General features: G+C 43.5%; 2 protein-coding genes across 2 annotated transcripts; one reads left to right on the top strand and one right to left on the bottom strand.

Annotated features, from left to right (window-relative positions):
* Positions 1–15,335: 15,335 nt before the first annotated feature.
* LOC143630047 (uncharacterized) lies at positions 15,336–15,983 on the top strand. The gene has a single exon (XM_077099154.1). It carries the CDS (start codon positions 15,336–15,338, stop codon positions 15,981–15,983), a length of 648 nt encoding a protein of 215 aa, XP_076955269.1.
* A 985-nt stretch (positions 15,984–16,968) lies between these two features.
* LOC143630046 (peptidyl-prolyl cis-trans isomerase FKBP17-1, chloroplastic-like) lies at positions 16,969–19,317 on the bottom strand. Its single transcript, XM_077099153.1, has 4 exons — positions 19,036–19,317; positions 17,559–17,681; positions 17,286–17,402; positions 16,969–17,203 (listed from the first exon to the last, which is right to left on the bottom strand). Exons 1-4 carry the CDS (start codon positions 19,315–19,317, stop codon positions 17,081–17,083), a joined length of 645 nt encoding a protein of 214 aa, XP_076955268.1. The 3' UTR covers positions 16,969–17,080.
* Between the last annotated feature and the right edge of the window lie 218 nt (positions 19,318–19,535).

Genomic DNA, 19,535 nt, shown 5'->3' with positions numbered 1-19,535 from the left:
AGGCCCTTAGGAAAAATTTTTATCTTCATCTTCATTGTTGTGTACTCCAAAGCTTCTATCTTTCCGATTTTCTGGTTATTGCTTCCAGATACCCTGTTATCTGTTGCTGTTGTTATTGTATGTCTGATAGCTCAGACTCCTCTAACCCCTCAATCACCTCTATTGCCTCTCGAAGACGCCGTGTGAAATCTGTGGTGATGTCGACATTGAAGCAAAAGGGCAAGGGGAAGAGGGTTGTTGAGACCACATCGGAGGAAGTAGGGAGGACCAAGGCCACGAAAAGGTGGAATGAAATCCCCTGCAAACTGAGGCAGGCCGATCTCGACAGCCTCATCTCGTCACAGGGTTTTCTCCCTGTGTTTGGCTGCATGTTGCCTGTGGCCGGGCAAACGGCGGCGGACCCGCCTCCCGGCTATATTTCACTGTACACCCATTTTTTCACCCACTGCAACCTTCGTCTTCCGATGACAAGGTTTGTAGGCGCGGTGTTACGGTTTTTCGGGATTCATATATCCCAAGTCCATCCGTTTGGACTTGTGCGCATGACTCATTTCGAGTTCATGTGCAAATCACAGCGCGAGGAGCCCACCCCTCGGCGCTTTCAATTTTTTTACAAGCCCAAGATCCAAGATTCTTGGATCTCCTTTATTCCTCGCAGTCAGAAGGTTAAGTGCAGCACCGTGTCATTCAAGAGCCTTCATGACTGGTCTGAGAGGTTCTTCTACATCAGGGCTGGTGTAATCCCCATCCGCATGACGATGCGCGCGATCGATTCTGCGCCCGCGGATGCGGATGTTATTAAGAACCCAACCGGCGCCTGGGTTAAGAAACTGACCGCCGAACCATCCCCCGCCAAGAAAATTCGCGAGGAGGCGCTGGTGGGGGTCGGCATGAGTAAGCTGTGAGCCGACAGCGCGGCGGAGCCTGTCATCCAAGTGGACGGCTTGCGTAAGTTATCGCATTGCTTTATTTCCGCGCTAATAAAATTTGCCTTTGCTGATATTATTTGTCTTGTTTTTGCGCAGTAACCAAGGAGTTTTTCCACGCCGCATACGACGATCAAGTGGAGGGTGGCTCCGTCCCGCTGGGCGCTGGGGAGGTGGGCTTCCCAGATCGCTTCGATGACATGTTCATCCCTGTGGATCTGGAATTTGACTTTGATAGCGACGCGCCTGGTAAGCCTTCGCACTTATGCTTATTCCTTTAGAATACCAAAGTTTATTAACAGTTCTGTTGCTTGTATTTGCAGATGCGCTCGAAAACTACGAGCTGGAGCTCGCCGAAGAGGAGGCGCCCCTACTAAAGCGCAAAGCTAAGGGGAAATCTGGCGCAGGGGGCAGTAAGAAACAGAAGAAAGATGACACCCCTGTCGCTCATCCCCATGCTCAAACGAAGGGACCTGAGGAAACCCAGGTGTTTACCACCAAGGTTTCTTTAGCTTCCCTGCCTGTGAAAGTGGGCAGACCTCCTGTCCACTTGAGGTATGGTGGCGTGACCTCCTCCCTTCGCGCGGCTGAAGAGAGAAGCAGTGTCGCGCCTGCGAAAGGTATACTTTGCTTACCCATAATGGTTCAATGAGGGCGATTCTGATTGAATTATTATTAAATCTTTTCGCATTTGAATGTTTGCAGGACCGGCGACGGTAGCAGATCAGCCGCAGGCGCAACAAGGTGCTGAGGCTGCGCCGGGGGCTGCTTCGAAGTCCCCTGTTCTACCCTCAGAAAAGGGTAGAATGAACTTTATGGCGATGTTCGCCGCGCGAACAGAATTGCGCCAAGGTATGTTTTGCGCCATTGTCTTCTGAATTTTTTGTTTTGATCAAATCATAAACCATTTTTTGTTGTTGATTTGTTCATAGGAGTTGTAGCTGGCGTACAAGCTGCTGGTGACACTCCTGGCGCCGTTGCCGGCGCCGCTGGTTCTGCTCCTGCTCCTGCTAGTGCTGAGTCTCCCCTTATTGGGATTACAAAGGAGCAGGAAGCCGTATTGCGCGCCGAACTGGCGGCGTCGAGACCTCCCTCGCCTCCTCCTACGCGCAGCCCTCTCCGCGAGACTGGTTTGGAGCCCTCCAGGTCGCAGGAGAAGAGGCCGATTGAAGAAGATGAGGAGGATGAGGGAGCTCAAGCTGAAGACTCCTTCGGAGTCCGTGCCAGCCCTGCGATGCCACAAGACCCCGCAGCGCAGACTTCTGGTGAGGCTGGCGCTGACTTTTCTGCTTCATCCCCGCAGGTATGTTTTAATTTGTTGCTCCGCTGCGCGTACTTCCATATAAGTATGTTTCTATGACTTAGAACATTTCTTGTGTTTTGCAGGAAGGTGACCACGTTTACCGAGATGGAATATTAACGAAGACAGTTCCTTCCAATCCATGGGTGTATGCGAGGACTTCTGGGCTCATGCCTTGCCTCCTACTGAAAGGAGGTATCAGGAGGGGCGCACCCGCGCTGACTTGCTCAACGATCACATTTTCGCTGGGTCGGCTTTCTTTGCTGCCTCCCAAGAGCTTCATCGTGATTATATTAAAGTACGCGATGCTCTTGTGGAAGCCCAGCAAGAGGCTAAGGTGGCTGCCTGGAACCTTTCTGATGCTCGCGCACGAGCTGAGAAACTCCAGGCGGAGCTCAGCGAAAACCGAGCAAGTGCCAACACCGCCTTTATTAAGCGCGGGCATGAGCTCCAAGCTGCGCGGGAGAAGCAGCAGGTGGCGGAGGCCGAAGTTGCCAAGTACGCGCGGAGAGTGCGTGACTTGGAACTGGAGGCAGAGGCGCGTGACCAAGCTATCGTCCAGAGTATCACTGAGAAATCATCACTGGAGAGTGAGGTTGCGCGCCTGAAGAAGGAGTTGGCGGCCGCGCAGGCCGATAGAGATGAGGCCTTGGCGACGGCAGCGTCTAGCCAGGAAGCACTTGATGCTGCGCAGGCGGAGAAAGAAAAAATTTTGGCGGCAGCAGCGTCTGATAAAGAGGAGCTAAAAAAGACCAAGGAAACTGTTGAGTTATTAAACTCCCAGGTTCCTGCCCTCGAGACGTCTGTTGCTGGCCTCGCGCAGGATCGCCAATGGCTGGTATCACAGGGCATGACTCGTTGCGCTTTGGCGATGAAATATTCTGGCGAGTTTCAGGCCCTTGTGATGGACTGCAATGCTGCCGCGCGCTTGGTGGGTCGAGCTGAAGGGTTTACGGATGGCTATGAATATGGCATGTTGAAGAAGAACCCATCCGAGTACCCTTACAAGAGCGACGCGGCCTGCGCGGACATGGCCGCGGTGGGGGAGAAGTATATGAATACTCCCATCCCCATCCTTGTGCAGGTACCTTGACCTTAATGAGTTTTTCTTGATTAATTTTCCAAGTGTTTTGTACTCAATACTTTTCTAATGATTTGCAGATAGCTGCGCTTGCTGACCAGCCCGACCTCGGCACGCTAAAGAAGTTGCTCGATGAATGCGAGGGGGCTGGTGGCGATGATGGTGGCGCGGGGGATGTTGCCCCTGCCAGCGGCTCTGGCGCGGCGAAAGAATCTGCTCCTGACACCGTCGTGATAGAAGACTCCATTGAGGAGGAAGAACTTGACTATGGTCAGTTTGGAGATGAGGAGCGGGCCGTGCCAGATGCTGCGGGAGATGATGAGGGTGATGAAGTGGCTGACGTCGACGTGGAGACTTGAGAAGCCCTTCATCTTTCTAATTTTTTTTTGTTTTTTGTTATACTTGTAATTTGTAACTCATCACACTTGTAAATTTCAATGCTATGGAATGAAATTTGTTTTCCCTTTTTCACATCTTGCGCATTTCCATTCATCTCTTCATGTTTGCTTGTATAGATATAAGATATGCTTGCACGTTAAAATAAGAACAAGGTTGTAAGGAAATTATTTACTTAACCATAGTCCTATTTTGTAAGTGGTTTCGCAGTATCTTGTTTATGCTGACACGCGCGATGACTTTTCACTATTCCTTTTTTGCGCGTCGTTGTCGCGCGTTTTTTATATGGAATTATGAGTTTTAGCCATTACATGTCAGCATGTGTTACTCAGATATCCACTATGATTCCGCGCGCGACCTCGACCTGAGACCTTAACAACTATGATTTGGCATGTACTTTGCCTTAGTTGTGTTTAGGGATTTTTATGATCAGGCTGCGCGGGATGTAAGATGGATGTTTGTGAATGTTTTGAGCTAAGGCTCTTTGTTTTGGGCTAAGGCCCTGACGTTTTTAGAGTTAAGACTCGTTAACGTGTTTGAGCTAAGGCTCGTAGGTTTGGGCTAAGGCCCTGACGTTTTAGAGTTAAGACTCGTTAACGCGTTTGAGCTAAGGCTCGCGCATGTATGTTTTACTTCGTTTTATTTTGTTTTGAAGTCAATATAGTGTTGTCATATTGCTCCAAATTAATAAAGGAAGTGTGAAACATGTATGCAAAGGTAATAGAACAAATATTGAAAGATAGCGCGAATCATCATTCATGATGGCTTAAAAGCCTTGATTACATATTTGAATTTTTACATGAAGCATTTTCTAAGCTGTGCTGCGTTCCACGCGCGCGGTATCTTTTTTCCATTCAAATCTTTTAAAGTGTACGCGCATTTCCCCAATTCTTCTGAGATTTGATAAGGTCCTTCCCAATTGGGGGACATTTTTCCTAGGGGTATTGCGCGGCTAGCTTCATTGTTTCGAAGGACAAAATCATTTTTCTTGAAGTGGCATTCTTTAACGCGCTGATTATAATATTTTTCCAGCTTTTTCTTGTATTTGGCTTCATTGATGATAGCCGCTTCTCTGCGCCCTTCAAGCAAGTTGAGGTCCAATCTTCTTTCGCGCTCGTTATCAGTCTTGCTCATCATGAGTACCCTATGGGATGGGCATCCAATTTCCGCTGGGATCATAGCCTCTGTCCCATAGGTTAGGCTGAACGGGGATTCGCCATTGCTAGTTTTGCTTAATGTCCTGTGCGCCCACAGGACATTAGGTAACTCTTCGACCCAAGAATGGGATTCTCCCTCCAATCTTTTCTTCAGCCCATTTAACAAACTTTGATTCGCGCGCTCCACTTGGCCATTCCCCTGAGGGTGGTAGACCGAAGTGAAGATTTGGTTGATGTGCAATTCTTTGAGCCAGCTGGATATCTTCCTATCAGTGAATTGTTTGCCATTGTCGCTCACAATTTCCATAGGAAGGCCAAAACGGCAAATGATGTGGCTCCAGATAAATTGCTTCATCGCCTCAGCTGTGATTTTTGCTAGTGGCTTGGCCTCAACCCATTTTGTGAAATAGTCTACCGCCACTACCAAAAATTTCACTCGCCCTTGCGCTTGCGGCAGGGGCCCCACAATATCAATGGCCCATTTGTGGAAAGGCCATGCGGAGGTCACTGGAATCAAGTTGTTCTTTGGCCGCATGGTGTTTGGCGCGTAGCTCTGACATGCCTTGCATTTTTGGATTTCTTTTAGCGCATCCAAGTACATGCCTGGCCAATAGTAGCCTGAGCTCATTGCCTTGGCAACCACCATGCGCGGGCCAGCGTGTATTCCGCAGATTCCTTCGTGAATCTCCCTAATCACATAGCTTGCTTCTTCAGCATCCAGGCATTTCATGAGCGGTCCAAGATAAGAGCGTCGATATAATGTACCATCAAGTAGTTCATAGTTCTGCGCCTTGTGTCTTATCTTTCTCGCCTGTGCGCGATCGTCCGGTAACTTCCCCTCCTTCAGGAATTCCATTATTGGAGTTATCCAGGATGAAGGGGTTGTATGAATTACAAGGACAGATTGCGTTTGCACTGACGGGTTGCTCATCACTTCCACCCTGACATCTTTGCCAAAGTGATCAAAATTAGTTGATGCCATCTTACTCAACGCGTCAGCGGACTTGTTTTCGCTGCGCGAGATGTGTATGATTTTGAAGAAGTCAAACTGCTCAACGAGCTTTTTTGCCTGCTCTAGATATAGAGGCATGGTGTTCTCCTTGGCATCATAAAGGCCATTGACCTGTGCAGCTACCAAGTAAGAATCAACATGGGCCTCTAGCCTTTTAACCCCAAACTTGCGCGCAATGTGCAGACCAGCCAGCAGGGCTTCATACTCAGCCTCATTGTTGGTACTCTTGAAGTCCAACCTAATAGCATAAGTATATTCATGATTATCAGAGTCCACCAGTTTGAGGCCTGCGCCGGACCCTTCGCTGTTGGAGGCTCCATCAGTGAATAGCCTCCAAACATCTTCTTCATCATTTGCTCGCGGAGGGTCTACCTCGCGCTGAGCTTCTTCAATCTTTCCCTCTGGGATTTCCGTGATGAAATCCGCTAAAACTTGACCCTTTATTGCTGGACGGGGCTTATAGGTGATCGTGTGTTCACCTAATTCCAGCGCCCACTTTGTCAGCCTTCCGGAGAGCGCGGGGCGTCGCAAGACTTGCTGGATGTTGTAACCTGTCAGAACTTCAATAGGATGACCATTGAAGTATCTATGAAGCTTTCGCGACGCATGTGTTAGTGACAAAACTAACTTTTCCATGATGGAATAGCGCGTCTCAGGGTCTGTCAGCACCCGACTCACATAGTATATTGGCGTTTGGATCCCCTTGCGATCCACCAATAATACTGCGCCGATGGCGCGGTCTCCAGCTGACAAGTACAATGTAAGGGTTTCGCCAGGAAGTGGAGCTGTGAGCGCGGGCAGCTTTATGAGACATTCTTTTATCTCACTGAAAGCTTGCTCAGCCTCAGGCGTCCACTTGAATTGGCTCTTCTTCAAGCAGTTCCTCAAAGTGTTAACGAATGGAGTAGATTTGCTGGCGTGGTTCGCTAGGAACCTGTTGATTGACACCAATCTACCATTCAGCTTCTGAACCTCTTTCATGGTGGATGGTGAAGGCATGTCAAGGATGGCTTCCACCTTTTCAGGGTTCACCTTGAAACCATCCTTAGTGACCATTACACCAAGAAATTTCCCCTCTTCCGCGCCGAAAGTACATTTGCTCGGGTTGAGCTTCATGTTGACTTCCATTAAGCGCTGAAGAGTTTCCTCGATGTCTTTGAGCATTTGTCTCTCCTCCCTGCTCTTGATCACCAAATCTTCAACGTAGACTTCTAGATTTCTTCCGATTTGTTCACTGAAAACCGAATCCATAAGTCTCTGATAAGTGGCGCCCGCATTCTTTAAACCAAAGGGCATTTTTGTGTAACAAAAAACACCCTTGTCGGTTCTGAAGGCAGTCTTGTCTTCGTCTTGTGGTGCCATTTGAATCTGGTGATAGCCTTTGTAGGCATCCAGGAAACATTTGAGCTTGAATGGCGCCACGGAGTCCACCTTTGCGTCGATGTTTGGGAGGGGGTAACAGTCTTTCGGACATGCTTTGTTGAGGTCCTTGAAGTCAATACACATCCTCCATGACCCGTTGCTTTTCTTTACCATCACAGGATTGGCTACCCACGTCTGGTATCGGATCGGGCGGATGATGTTTACGCGCAACAGGTCCTCAACTTGCTCATTCATGGCCTTCGCCTTTTCATCCCCCATGATTCTCTTTTTCTGAGCAATTGGCTCCACCGACTTGAACGTGTTAAGAGAATGTTGCGCCAAGTCTCGCGGGACCCCAGTCATATCGGAGTGTTGCCACGCGAAGACCGACGTGTATTTTGTGAGCAACCTTTTCATTCTCAATCTCGTTTCGTCTGAAATGGTAGCGCCAATTGTGACCGTTTGCTCTGGGAATTTTGGGTTTAAAATCCATTTCTCTGGCGCATTGTCCGCCATTGGAAGTTTCATTCTCCCTTCCCGCGGCGTACTTGTCACTGCGCACAAATGATCGCGGTAAACAAATGTTACGCCTGTTGGTGTAGGGAACCCCAATGCGCCGTGCGCTGGCGACGGTATAGCATTAAATTGGGCAATCGTTCCCCTACCCAGGATCATATTGTGGCATGACGTGGTGGGCAAGACCAAGAAGTTGACAACTTCGGCTCGCTTGCGGTCATCATCCCCCATAGTTAGTTCAAACTGAATTTGACCTAGGGGATGGATGATTTCATTTGAAACACCACAGATTGGTGCGTTCACCATCTCGAGCCGCGCTTGGTCTGCAGGGTCTAACTTTCTGAAACATTGCTCATACATAATGTCAGATTCGCTTCCAGTGTCCACCAGGACCTTTGACACTTCGTAATGAGCAATGTGTGTGGTGATGACGAGAGGGCTGCTGATTGAAGGGCCTCCCCTGATTCTTGGGAAGATAACTTGCTGCTCGCGCCAATCTCCGCTGATTTGCGCGCTTCTCTTTTTTGACGTCTGCCCTTGTCGTCCCCCCTCAGCCACACAGATTCTTTTGTATTTCTTGCTGGCAGAGGCTCCTTCCGGTTGCTCATCTTCTATTCTTGGGTTTTTCACCAAGTGAGCCAGCCTGCCTGATTTTACATCCTTCTCGATCGCATCCTTTAAATGATGGCATGCGTCGGTGTTGTGGCCCGGGGACCTGTGAAATTCACAATATTTGCCACTGTTTTGCGGTCCCTTGTAGTGTAGTTGCTTGGGGGGCTTGAATTGGACATTCTCAGTACTTAACACCTGTGAAGGTGTTTTAGTGAGGGGAGTCCATATTCTTGGCAGAGGTCTGCTAGGATCTCTGCCGCCCTCCCTCTTGTCACCCTCCCCGCGATTACGAACATCTTTTTGGGGCTGGGGTGAGCTTGGTTGCGTTTGCTTTTCTGCGGAAGAAAAACTTGTTGGTTGCAACCTGGACCATACAGAGTTCTGTTTGGCCCTCTTCTCTTTGCTGCGCGGTGATTCAGGCTGATGCGCTCTTTCTCTTGCCCTATCTTGGGCAATCTGTTTTTCATTTCTCACGAAGACTCGCGATGCTTCCATTAGTTTTGCCCAAGTGGTGGGCATACCATCTCTGCTTACGAGAGCTCGGCGGAGTTGATCACTGCGCGCGCCTTGTATAAAAGCCACGCGCAGGAGTTGCTCAGTTATACCCCCGATTGCCAGAGACTCCTGATTGAAACGAGTGATGTAGTCCTCAATCGTTTCATCATTCCTGCGCACGCAGTGCATGATGTCATCAGGATCGCGTGTGTGTCTGCGCTGCTGTACGAAGTGGGCTTGGAACTTTTCCAATAGTTCCTCGAACCCATCAATTTGCCCAGTCGGCGAGCTCTCGAACCAGACACGCGCCGCGCCCGTAAGGCAGCGGGCAAACATGTGACACCATGTTGGCATCGTCCAGCTTTCTAGGTTTCCCGTGTTATAGAAACCTTGCAAAAAGTCATCTGGATCTGTTGTGCCATCATATTTGCCCAGACCACTTGGCATCTTGGTCTTGTGCTGGATGGGGGCCTTAGCGATGCGCTCAGTAAATTTTGAGTGCTTCACTAAGATGGCCGGCCTGTACGGCGTGGTTACGTCTACTTGCCCCCTCACTGGCGGGCTGTACGGCATGTGCAGATCCAGATCTGCTCTGGCTCCAGGCGCCATGTTCACAGGCGCGCGGAGTTGTGAGCCTCCTGCATGAGTATCTCGCGTCTTCCTCATGCTATGCACTTCTTCATCACTGAACTCTGTGTGTGCAGTGTGAACAGAATGTCCGTCTTCCGGCGCGCGCGGCCTTTTTGTAGTCTGCTTATCAAACGCTTGCCTTTGTGTTTGGTCGGCTAGCTTTTTCTGTTTGACCATTTCATTGTACTTTTCCATTAGACGCCGCTGCTCGTTTATGAGCCATTCATTCGGATCATTTGTTTCTTCTTCTGGACCCATTGGTCCTTTCAGTTTCGTGCCGGCAAGATTTTGTAACGTGAGATCGTCTGGAGGAGTTTCAGTCTGGCCGTGAGGGGTTGTGATGAAGGGACGGTTACTGGTGGTGCGCGTAGAATCACGCGGCACCCTCAGAAACTGCTGTCCCTCATTGACACCCTCACGTTCAATATCCTCCAGAGCTTGATCAGCGTTACGAACGCCAGAAACCATGGTGATTGATTTTTTTTTTATGTAGATCTGATGAGATCTGATTGCCGTTTGTAACAGTGGATGGCGCCAATGAAGAAACGTGGATCTACTCACTGGTAGCAGATCTACTTTCCTTGGGTTTTGATTGTACTATTTCACCGATGGTTCTTCTGGATCTGTGTTCTTCCACCTACAAAATTAACAACGCCGTTAACTTACCCCTCAGAAAGGGACAGAGGGGTCCTCTTTGGGGTAACCCTCCGGCGTGAGAATAAGTATATGTAGGAGAAGATAATAATGTGAGAGTAAGGGAATCTGGAGAGTATTGCTTAATAGCTGAATACTATATGATTGTGTGACTGTGTTCTTGTATATCTTTCCTTGTGGAGTTGATGTTGTATTTATAGTGCTAGGGTTTCCACTGATTGAGCTGGGACCAAATTAGGGTTTTGTTGGCCTCCTCCAATCGATTTGCGCCACGTGTCCTTGGAGACACCTGGTGCTTTTTCATTGGTTATAATCACGTGGTAACCCATGAGTCATGCTGAGCTGTCCACCTTTCATTTAGCAGCTGTCAACAACAGCATATCCTTATTCCTTAAAAAGATGCCTTTTGGAAGGTTGTCTGACGTGCACAATCAAGGTTGCCCTAATCCTGATTTGGATAAGGACGAGGTTGATTATGTGCATGTGTGATATGCGCCCATCCTGAGGATGCGCGAGGTCTTCTCTTTATTCTCACGCGCAGATATTTCATGCGCAGATGTGATACGCACAAGCATGTAATACACGTCACGCGCGGATGCCCCACGCGCAGCTGCGCCATGCGCAACTGTGATATGGGTGGGCATGTATGATGCGCGAGTATGTGATATGCGCCGCGCGCGGGTGCGCCACGCACGATGTGATACGCATAAGCATATATGATGCGTGAGCATGTGATACGCGCGAGCATATGTGATGCATGAGCATATGTGATGCGTGAGCATATGTGATGCTTGAGCATATGTGATATGTGCAAGCATGTGATGCTTGAGCATATGCGATATGCGCTGTGCGCATAAGTTTTGGCTTTGTGCCTTGATAATATCTTTGATTTCTAATGTCTTGTATATATCTTGTGGGTTGACCCGCCCCGCTCGATGTTGAGGCGGGTACATACCTCTTCAGAACTATAAAAACTTGTGCAAAAATAACCCATTTAACTTAATTTCTACAACAAGGGATCAACAATCAAACTCTAGGGACTTGAATGCAAAATATTTTAATTTTTTTTTCTTTTATTTTTCTTCCCTTAATCGTTGACCTAACACCCCCCCCCCCCCCCCTTGATTTTGATCCACCAAATTAGCCGGAAATAACAGATTTAGTTGTACCTATTCGTTAATTGATCATTTGTGTCACACCCTAAAAACCTTAACTTAACAGCGGAAGACTTAATCAAACTAATTTGGGTTGTGACAGACGCCGTTTAACCATCAATATTTAAGCATAACATATTAATATACAAGTCGGAATTTTATTCATTATAAAATGTCATAAATCGCACGTGTCAGAGCACACGAATTATTCAAAATACAAGTCCAACATTTAGGTATTACACCTATATTCCCACATCATCTTCACGAAACATCCACTTTTCATTTACCTAAAAAACACGTTTAAAATACGCCAACACAACGGATGGTGGCTTCTCAATTTTAAACTTATATTTTTGAAACAAAGCTTTTCTTCTTTAAATATTTCCACAAATACCACTTCGTTCAAACGACCCAAAGTCAACTTTTATTGAACCAGCAAAATTCGCAGTAACGACTTCAGTCGCAGCAATATTTAAAAAGCAATACTTTCCATGTTAAGATATTGATTCGTCCTTATAGGTACGAAACCAAATGTCACATAGAAACTAGTTTTCGTCTCACGAAAAATCCATTAGACCCCTTTCGCTTAATGAAATTGTCTTTCTAAAACAAAACTTTTCTTTGTCAAAACAAAGCCAATAATTACACAAAGTCTCTCTTTGCCCCATTAGACCAAGGCCTACTTTCGTTAACACATTACCTTGCCCCACTTGACCAAGGCCTACTTTCGTTTCATACACGAAAGTTAATTAAAAATTTGGTCCTCGTTCACTACGACAGACCAAGTGGACCCCTTTCGCTTCACCAACGAAAGTGTCTAAAATTCAACATTTTATTCTTTAACAACTTGTGATAGTTATAAACTAGCAAGGAATATAAAAAATATAAGAATTTTAAATCTATAATCAAAGCGTACAATAATTCGAAATATTTATCATTTACCCTACTGGCGCAACCGGTGATGATAGGGCATCACCTCAATAGATCTACCAATATTTCTATGCATGTCCACAAGTTAATGATTATAAAGACGGCGGTAACACTTTCCCATCAGCCCGGCCACGTTAGTTAACGTCGATCAATTTAAAGTCATTACAATATCACAATTGCCAAAATAAAATGCGCTTTTAACCCAAACATGCCCCCCCCCCCCCCCCCCCCACCAAAAAAAAACATTTAAAAATCTTTTAAAAAAGTGGACATTTCTGAGAAACTCACCTTTGTCTAGACACAATTAACACATACGAGGTGATACACAACCAGTTGATGCAAGATATTAATAACAGTCATCCAATGATAGTTGGATTCCTGTGTTTCATACAAAATTTATTAACATATAAACACATATACAACTAGGAACGTGTCCTAACTTAACTCGTTTATCCTCATGTGTCTTATTTATCACAATTGTAATGATTAAATTACGAACTTCTATCATTTTCGAAAATCATAACCGAATCGAATGTTTCAAAATATCATATAATTATAAACAACTTAGTTTCAAGCAATTGTTGTATAACTAATAGATTTCTCGAAACTAAACATGGACGTTATTTAATAAAAAGTATATATTTATTGTAAAATATAATGCTTTTATTAACCGATTATCGGAATACGATATTTTGTCCAAATATCGTATGTATATTTTTATATCATAAATTTACACGAAATCGTCCAAGACTCGATAGTACCGTTTTTAACGCTCGATATTAACTAATAGTTGTATAAATAATTATTAAATAATTATTAACAGATATTTTTATTGTCCAGGTTATTTGGTATAACAATATTTGTACTAATATCTCGTCATCTAATTTTTTTTCAGCACTTAAAGATATAAAAGATATACCTCCTCGCGTATGGTTCGAGTCTAGAAAGCTGCTCAAAACCCGCATGAAATGCGATCCGGATATACCAACGCGTTCATTTTTGCGTCATGGGCGTTTGTCCGATCTTGGATCGTACGTACGACACCTCAAAACCTACACGTCTACAATCGAACAAACACTAAGAGAAACGTACAATACATTTGAACCAATTAAAATCAACACACTCAATATCCATTAGAAGAAAAAACACAAAGAAAAATGCTCGGTAACATTCTACTACCGAACCACATTGACAAATTACACTACTCAACGTGCTTAACTAACATTGCACAAACAAAAACTATTGGTAAGTATATTTTGATTGAAGAACTACAATATGATAAATAGACTAAATACTAAACATGTAATATTAGGTCTATCATTGTATTGTTTTGATCTTCGTTCTATTACGGCTTTCGAAGACAAATTTGATGATCTAGAGTTTGATTTTTGTATTAGTTTAACCCTCAATTTATCCATCTTTGTGATGATTACAGTTGCAGAATTATTGTCAAGCTTGATTACGCTCTATTTAGTTGGAATGTAGAGTTTGAATTGACTCAATATAGGGTTTGCGGTTTTTAGGATATGTGGAGCGGATTTAGGAATTTTAGGAGTTGAATTTGGTGGGGGGGAGGGAATACGCGCATGGCTTAAGTTGATCTCAGCGCTCGCAAATATCGCGTTAGGTGGATTTAGAGCTTGGCTAGGGGGCCTTGCCCACAGTCCACCTACCTGAGTTCCGTGTTTACAAGTATGTGTTAGTAAAACAATGAGTAAGTGCCCCCCCCCCCCATAGGTTACCTACCTCTGCCCACCCTGGTTATTTTGATTTTCCGGGCACCGGAATTGAAGATAACCAACTTAATACAATAACTATAGTTATAAGGGTATGTTTGGTTGGAGGTAATGGAATGAACGGAGTGGAATGGGAGAAAGAATGGAATGGACAAGGGAATGAAATGGATCATTACCAATACTTTTTCTTGTTTGGTTAACCTATATGAATGAAATGAATTATTACTTTATGTTGTTTGGAATCCAAAAAAATTGTAGGAATGAAATATAAATAATAAAAACATTCCTATCTCAAAATAATTTTTTTACTAATATAAAAAAACAGCATTGGCGACAGTGGTGGTGGTGGTAGCTCCAGTGACGATAATGGTGGTAGCGGTGGCGGTGGTCAACCGGTGGTAGCATTGGTAGTGATGGTAAGGTAGCGGCAACGGTGGTGGCGGTCAGGTGGTGGTGGTTAAGCAGCGACAGTGGTAGTGGCGGTGATGGCCAAGCGAAGGCGATGACAATGGTTGCGGTGGTTACCGCAACGATGATAGTAGCGGCGGTGTTGGTGGTGGCGGTCAGCAGGTGGTGATGGTGGTGGCGATGGTAGTGGTGGTTGTTGTTGTTAAGTGGTGATGTTGTTGAGAAAGTAGGGGTGAAGGAGGAATGGAATTAGAAAAAATAATGGGTGTGGGAAGGAATGGTTTTGATGGAATGGGATTCCATGTGTGATGGATGTTTCCATTCTATTGAGCAACCAAATATCACTTTTTTCATTCCCGAATCTCCATTCCCCGTGTCATTACTATATACCAAACGTTTAGGTCTTGTTCGTTTCAAGGATTTGGAAGGAATTTTAAGGAATGAGATTTTAAATCCCATGAATTGATATGTTCGTTTCATTAAATGAAAAAATGAGAATTGAAACTAAATCCCATTAAATCCCACATTTCATGGGATTTTAAAATCCCACCTATTTTATAATAATTGTTATGGAAAATAAAAACCCCTAAAAAAAATTCAAAAAATTAATAAAAAAATCATAACTCAAAATATAAATCAAAAACGAAAAATATGAAAAAACTAAAACGTTTCTCTCGTTCTTCAAAAAAACACGGAGAATGAAGAAGATTCCAATTCCAATACATGTTAACCAACCAACCAAATGATAGAGATTCTCAAATATTGTATTCCATTCAAATTCCAAATCCCAATCCAAATCCAAATCCAAATCCAATTTTAAATTCTTTAAAAAAAAAAAGCCTTAGAAACGAAAGCGGTTATTTCATGTGGTTAATAAAGGGATCAATTTGTCATTTAGGTCATTTTAGGCTGCCTTGTAACACTTTCTTCATTAGAAAACATCAAATCCCCAATTCTCCGATCAAAATGATAACCACCGATCTAGCGATGCAAGCTGCTTTCATTCTCATCACAATCTTCATCTTCCTGTTTATGCAAAGAACACCTCAAAACCTCCTAACCAAATTCCGTCACAAAAACCGTTCAAGCCACGCCGCCAAACGCCATTTCATCGTCGGCGCTCAGCTCCTAGCCAAATCCAGATCCACAACCAACCACACGGCTTCCATCAAACTCGCCAAGCAAGCCGCCGACGAAGCCGACAAGTCCATCGCGCTCGATCCAAACGACGCCGCATCGCACATCCTCAAAGCCCTAGCTCTCGACGCCCAGGGTTTCGCCACGTCAGCGGTGGAGGCGCTTGACGTGGCGTTGTCGCCTGTGACGGTGAAGTCGTTGAGTTACGCGGAACGAGCGGATGCGTTGTTGAAGAGAGCGCAGATTAAGGTGAAAGGGAGTAAGCGAGGCCGAGTTGACTCGACGATTGAGGACCTGGTGGAATCGGTGAAATTGAAAGGGGATAATGCGACGCCGTATCGGTTGTTGGGAGAGTGTTACGAGAAGAAGGCGATGGTGGATGAGGCGGTTGGTGCGTATGAGCGTGCGGTTAGGATTGATCCTGAGTGTGGTGTGGCTCGAGATGCGTTGAACCGGTTGGGTGGTTCGACACAATGATGATGAAACTCGAGATGTGATTAACCGGTTGGGTGTAATTTGTAACAAAAGAGGCTATGTTTTTGTGTCTTTTTGATAACCTGATTATGTAACTTCACCTTTTAAAATTGTTGTACTTAAGTTGATTTTCTGTATGTTAGCTTATATTATATGCTATATCTATATGATGAAGTTTGTAATGTTTAGAAGCATAATATAATGTTACAATATGAAATAAGTAACACATAATTGATTTATAAGATTACTTTAAAAATGGTATATTTCATTGTTTATAGGTTGTTTTCAGCACGGTTTGTGTTATGTCTGGTAAAACGGGCAGGTCGGGTTGGGCAAGGTGTTGGGTGAGGTTAAGTTTTGGTTAGAACCATGGCGTTCCTCTTTTTTGGGTCAGAATGGGTGTTGACGGAAACAAATACGGTGGTTTTGAAAAGGGTTAGAACTCTCTTTACAGTCCTACATAGTTTCAGCAGCTATTTATGCCTTATGGTGATATTAACACTACAAGAAGATAAGATGATCACAAATTACAGCCGTTCAAAAACAGGAAACACAGTCACAGTGAAAGTGTAAAGCAAAATTAACAGAAGTAAACATTCATAACCAACAGTAACAGCATTTTAGTTTTAAAAAAAAATTATACTTTTACTGCAAAATTCAACTCAGTGAATCAACCGGTTTGATTTGACCCATTTGCTTCATTCTTTACAGCTATTGTGTAACATAAGCTTTAAGAATCACACTTTTTCTAACAATCTAGACAAAATAATGGAAAAGTTTTATAAAAATTTTAAGTGATCGTTCATTCCAATCGGTAGTCCCACACGATTGTCTGCAGTAGTTAAAAATTAGTATCCAAGGATCGGAAGTCACTCCCCAACTGAAAATCGATCCACTAGAAGATAGCAACAGGAATTGCCATGATGAATAACGTTTGAAGATCATACAAACATCCAACGGTATAATGAATTAGAGAAATAAATCGTGTTACTCGGATACAAAAAAAAATGATATCTATATTTAAGTGGTATCCACAATTATGTATGGATGCAAATATATCTGGTCATGTTCTAGATTATGCACAAGACAAAATTCGAAATTTAGAGGTGTTTCACGCTGACCAATTCAATGTCAAATATGACAATCCCCAAGGTCGAGCCTTCTCCGTTCGCAAGGCGTGTAGGATTGAAAATGGTAGTGAACAGCCTTTGCCTGTCAAAATACTGTCAAAACCACAAATGAAGATGGGTCCCACAAAACAAACTGAGGAAACAAAGGGACCATTTGATAGTTTGGAGAGCTTACGTTTGGTGGAACGGGCTCTTGATCCATGTTTTGATATCCTTGAGATGACGGGATGATGACTCGACGAATACCTCCCACTTTCATTGATCTAACAGCTGCTTGGATCCCTGCTATCACCTGAACTACATTAAAAAATGAAACAAATGCTCTCATAGTGGATCAAAAAACAGTATTTTAATATCTTACATCAGGTGTAAATAGCCTTAAATTTTCTATAAATTACTTATATACATAACTTGTCAAACACACAACTGGTAGGAATTAAACACTTACTTTGCCAGAACCAAGAAGGAAGACAAATGGAATGGGTTCACCAGTTTCATCTTTGTGATCGTATGTCGAATCAAAGCGCCATCCTTGCTTTGCAGCTAACCGACCGTAGTAGTGAATGGCAACCTGTGCAGTACACAGATGCAAATGCGTATATATGAACAACACAGATTACATAGTAACATATTGTATACATTTTCAGTAATATCCTAAACTATTCATCCTCAATGTATAGAATCTAAATCAATTTTTAACCTCAAAATTACACAATCAACAACACTAAAAACATACGCATAAAGTTCACAATTTGTGCATCAAATTGCAGTTATTACTGCAATCAAAACCAGAACAAAAAAATTCACATATGTATCCCGATTTAAACAAAGAATCTGAAACTAGGTTAAAAATAAATTTTTTTTCTTTTCATGATTTTTGAATTTAGGTAAGATACAAACTCAGATAGGGAAATTTAATTTCAAAACCACCTTTCCTATATCCATTTTGCTTTTGTAACTATGATAATTTCAAATACAAACATCTAGGACTGTAAACGAACCGAACGTTCAGCGAACAGCTCGTGAATCGTACGGCTGAAAGTTCGTCTACATTCGTTCGTTTAATAAACGAACAAATATGAAGAAGAAATTTTGTTCGTTTAGTTAAATGAACGAACGTGAACAAAGGTTGCATCCGTTCATTTGTGTTCGTAAACGTTCGGTAATGACTAATGTGTTCATTTATGTTCGTTTACATTTGTTTGTTTATGTTCGTTAGATAAAGGTTTGTTTTATATTTTACAATATTTTATTTGTAATAACCAACATAACATGTAAATTTTATAATTTTATTGTTTATGTTCGTTTCGTTAATGGTTTGTTTTATAAAGTCTTGCTTTAACAATACCAAATCTAACGTGTGCTTTGTTGACATTATAAGAATAAAACCGCCGATTGGGCGATGATTATGTTTATGATTATTATCATCTTAGGTGTTCAACTTTATATTTAGGTAAGGACCGTAAGGTGATTATGTCTAATATTTTGGATTAAGAATATTGTCTTTTTTTCTTAAGTAGTACATGTTCTTAGCGAACTAGCGCAAACAAGTTTTTCGTTTGGTTAGCTTAGCGTTCATGAACCGTCCATGAACAGTTTTAAAGCTAAACGAACGAACAAGGCTTCATTCGGTTCAGTTCTGTTGAGTTCTGTCTGTTTACAGTGTTAGCAACATCAGTGTTTTAGAGTGCGTAATTTTAGGTATAAAAGAAGTAAAAATTCAGCAGGAACTTGTGAGATGAAGTTCGCGTAATTTCTGTTGGAACAAATCATTAGTGCGACGTAAATTTAAGACGTAATAAACTCTAATCAAATACTGTTTCTAGAATTCGAAGTAAATTTATCCAATTCTCTGCCGTTAACAAACTCTATAATTATAATTACTAATTTTCTATACAAACTGAAAGAGATAAGCGCATCAAAACCTGATCGCCAATGGCCGGGGATTCACCATCGCCGACGCGAAGATCCAACGCCTTAACACCTCCAGATTCAGGCAGTTCGGTAAATCGAGGAGTAGGTGCAGCGGAAACTTGAACGGAGGAGTTACAAACTGAAAACACCGACGCCGTTGCGATTGCGAGCAGAGGCAAAGCTCGTCTGGTAACCACTGGATCCGATTCAGTATGTGTAGTGGTAGGATTGTGGTAACGAGAGGTTACGATACGGAAAGTGGACGTAGACGCGCCGTAGCTTAGCCTTAGCATTAGCATCCTCCTTCTCTTCCTCGCGTTTTTTTGTGTGGTTGTTCTTCCATTGTAATCAGTTCAGTTTTTATTTTGCATTAAAATCTTAACTACCTTTTGAATCCGTGGACAAATGTTAAGATATGATCCATTATTTTAATTCTCATTATCAAAATACTTATAATTTAGTTAATGTAGATATGTGATCATGACTAAAATGTAGATTTAACGGAAAAGAC

This window comes from Bidens hawaiensis, unplaced genomic scaffold, assembly GCF_021521415.1.
Source record: "Bidens hawaiensis isolate Kalapana, Puna unplaced genomic scaffold, B.hawaiensis_p1.1 tig00005523_1, whole genome shotgun sequence".
NCBI lineage: Eukaryota > Viridiplantae > Streptophyta > Magnoliopsida > Asterales > Asteraceae > Bidens > Bidens hawaiensis.
This window is presented reverse-complemented; position numbering and strand designations above follow the sequence as displayed.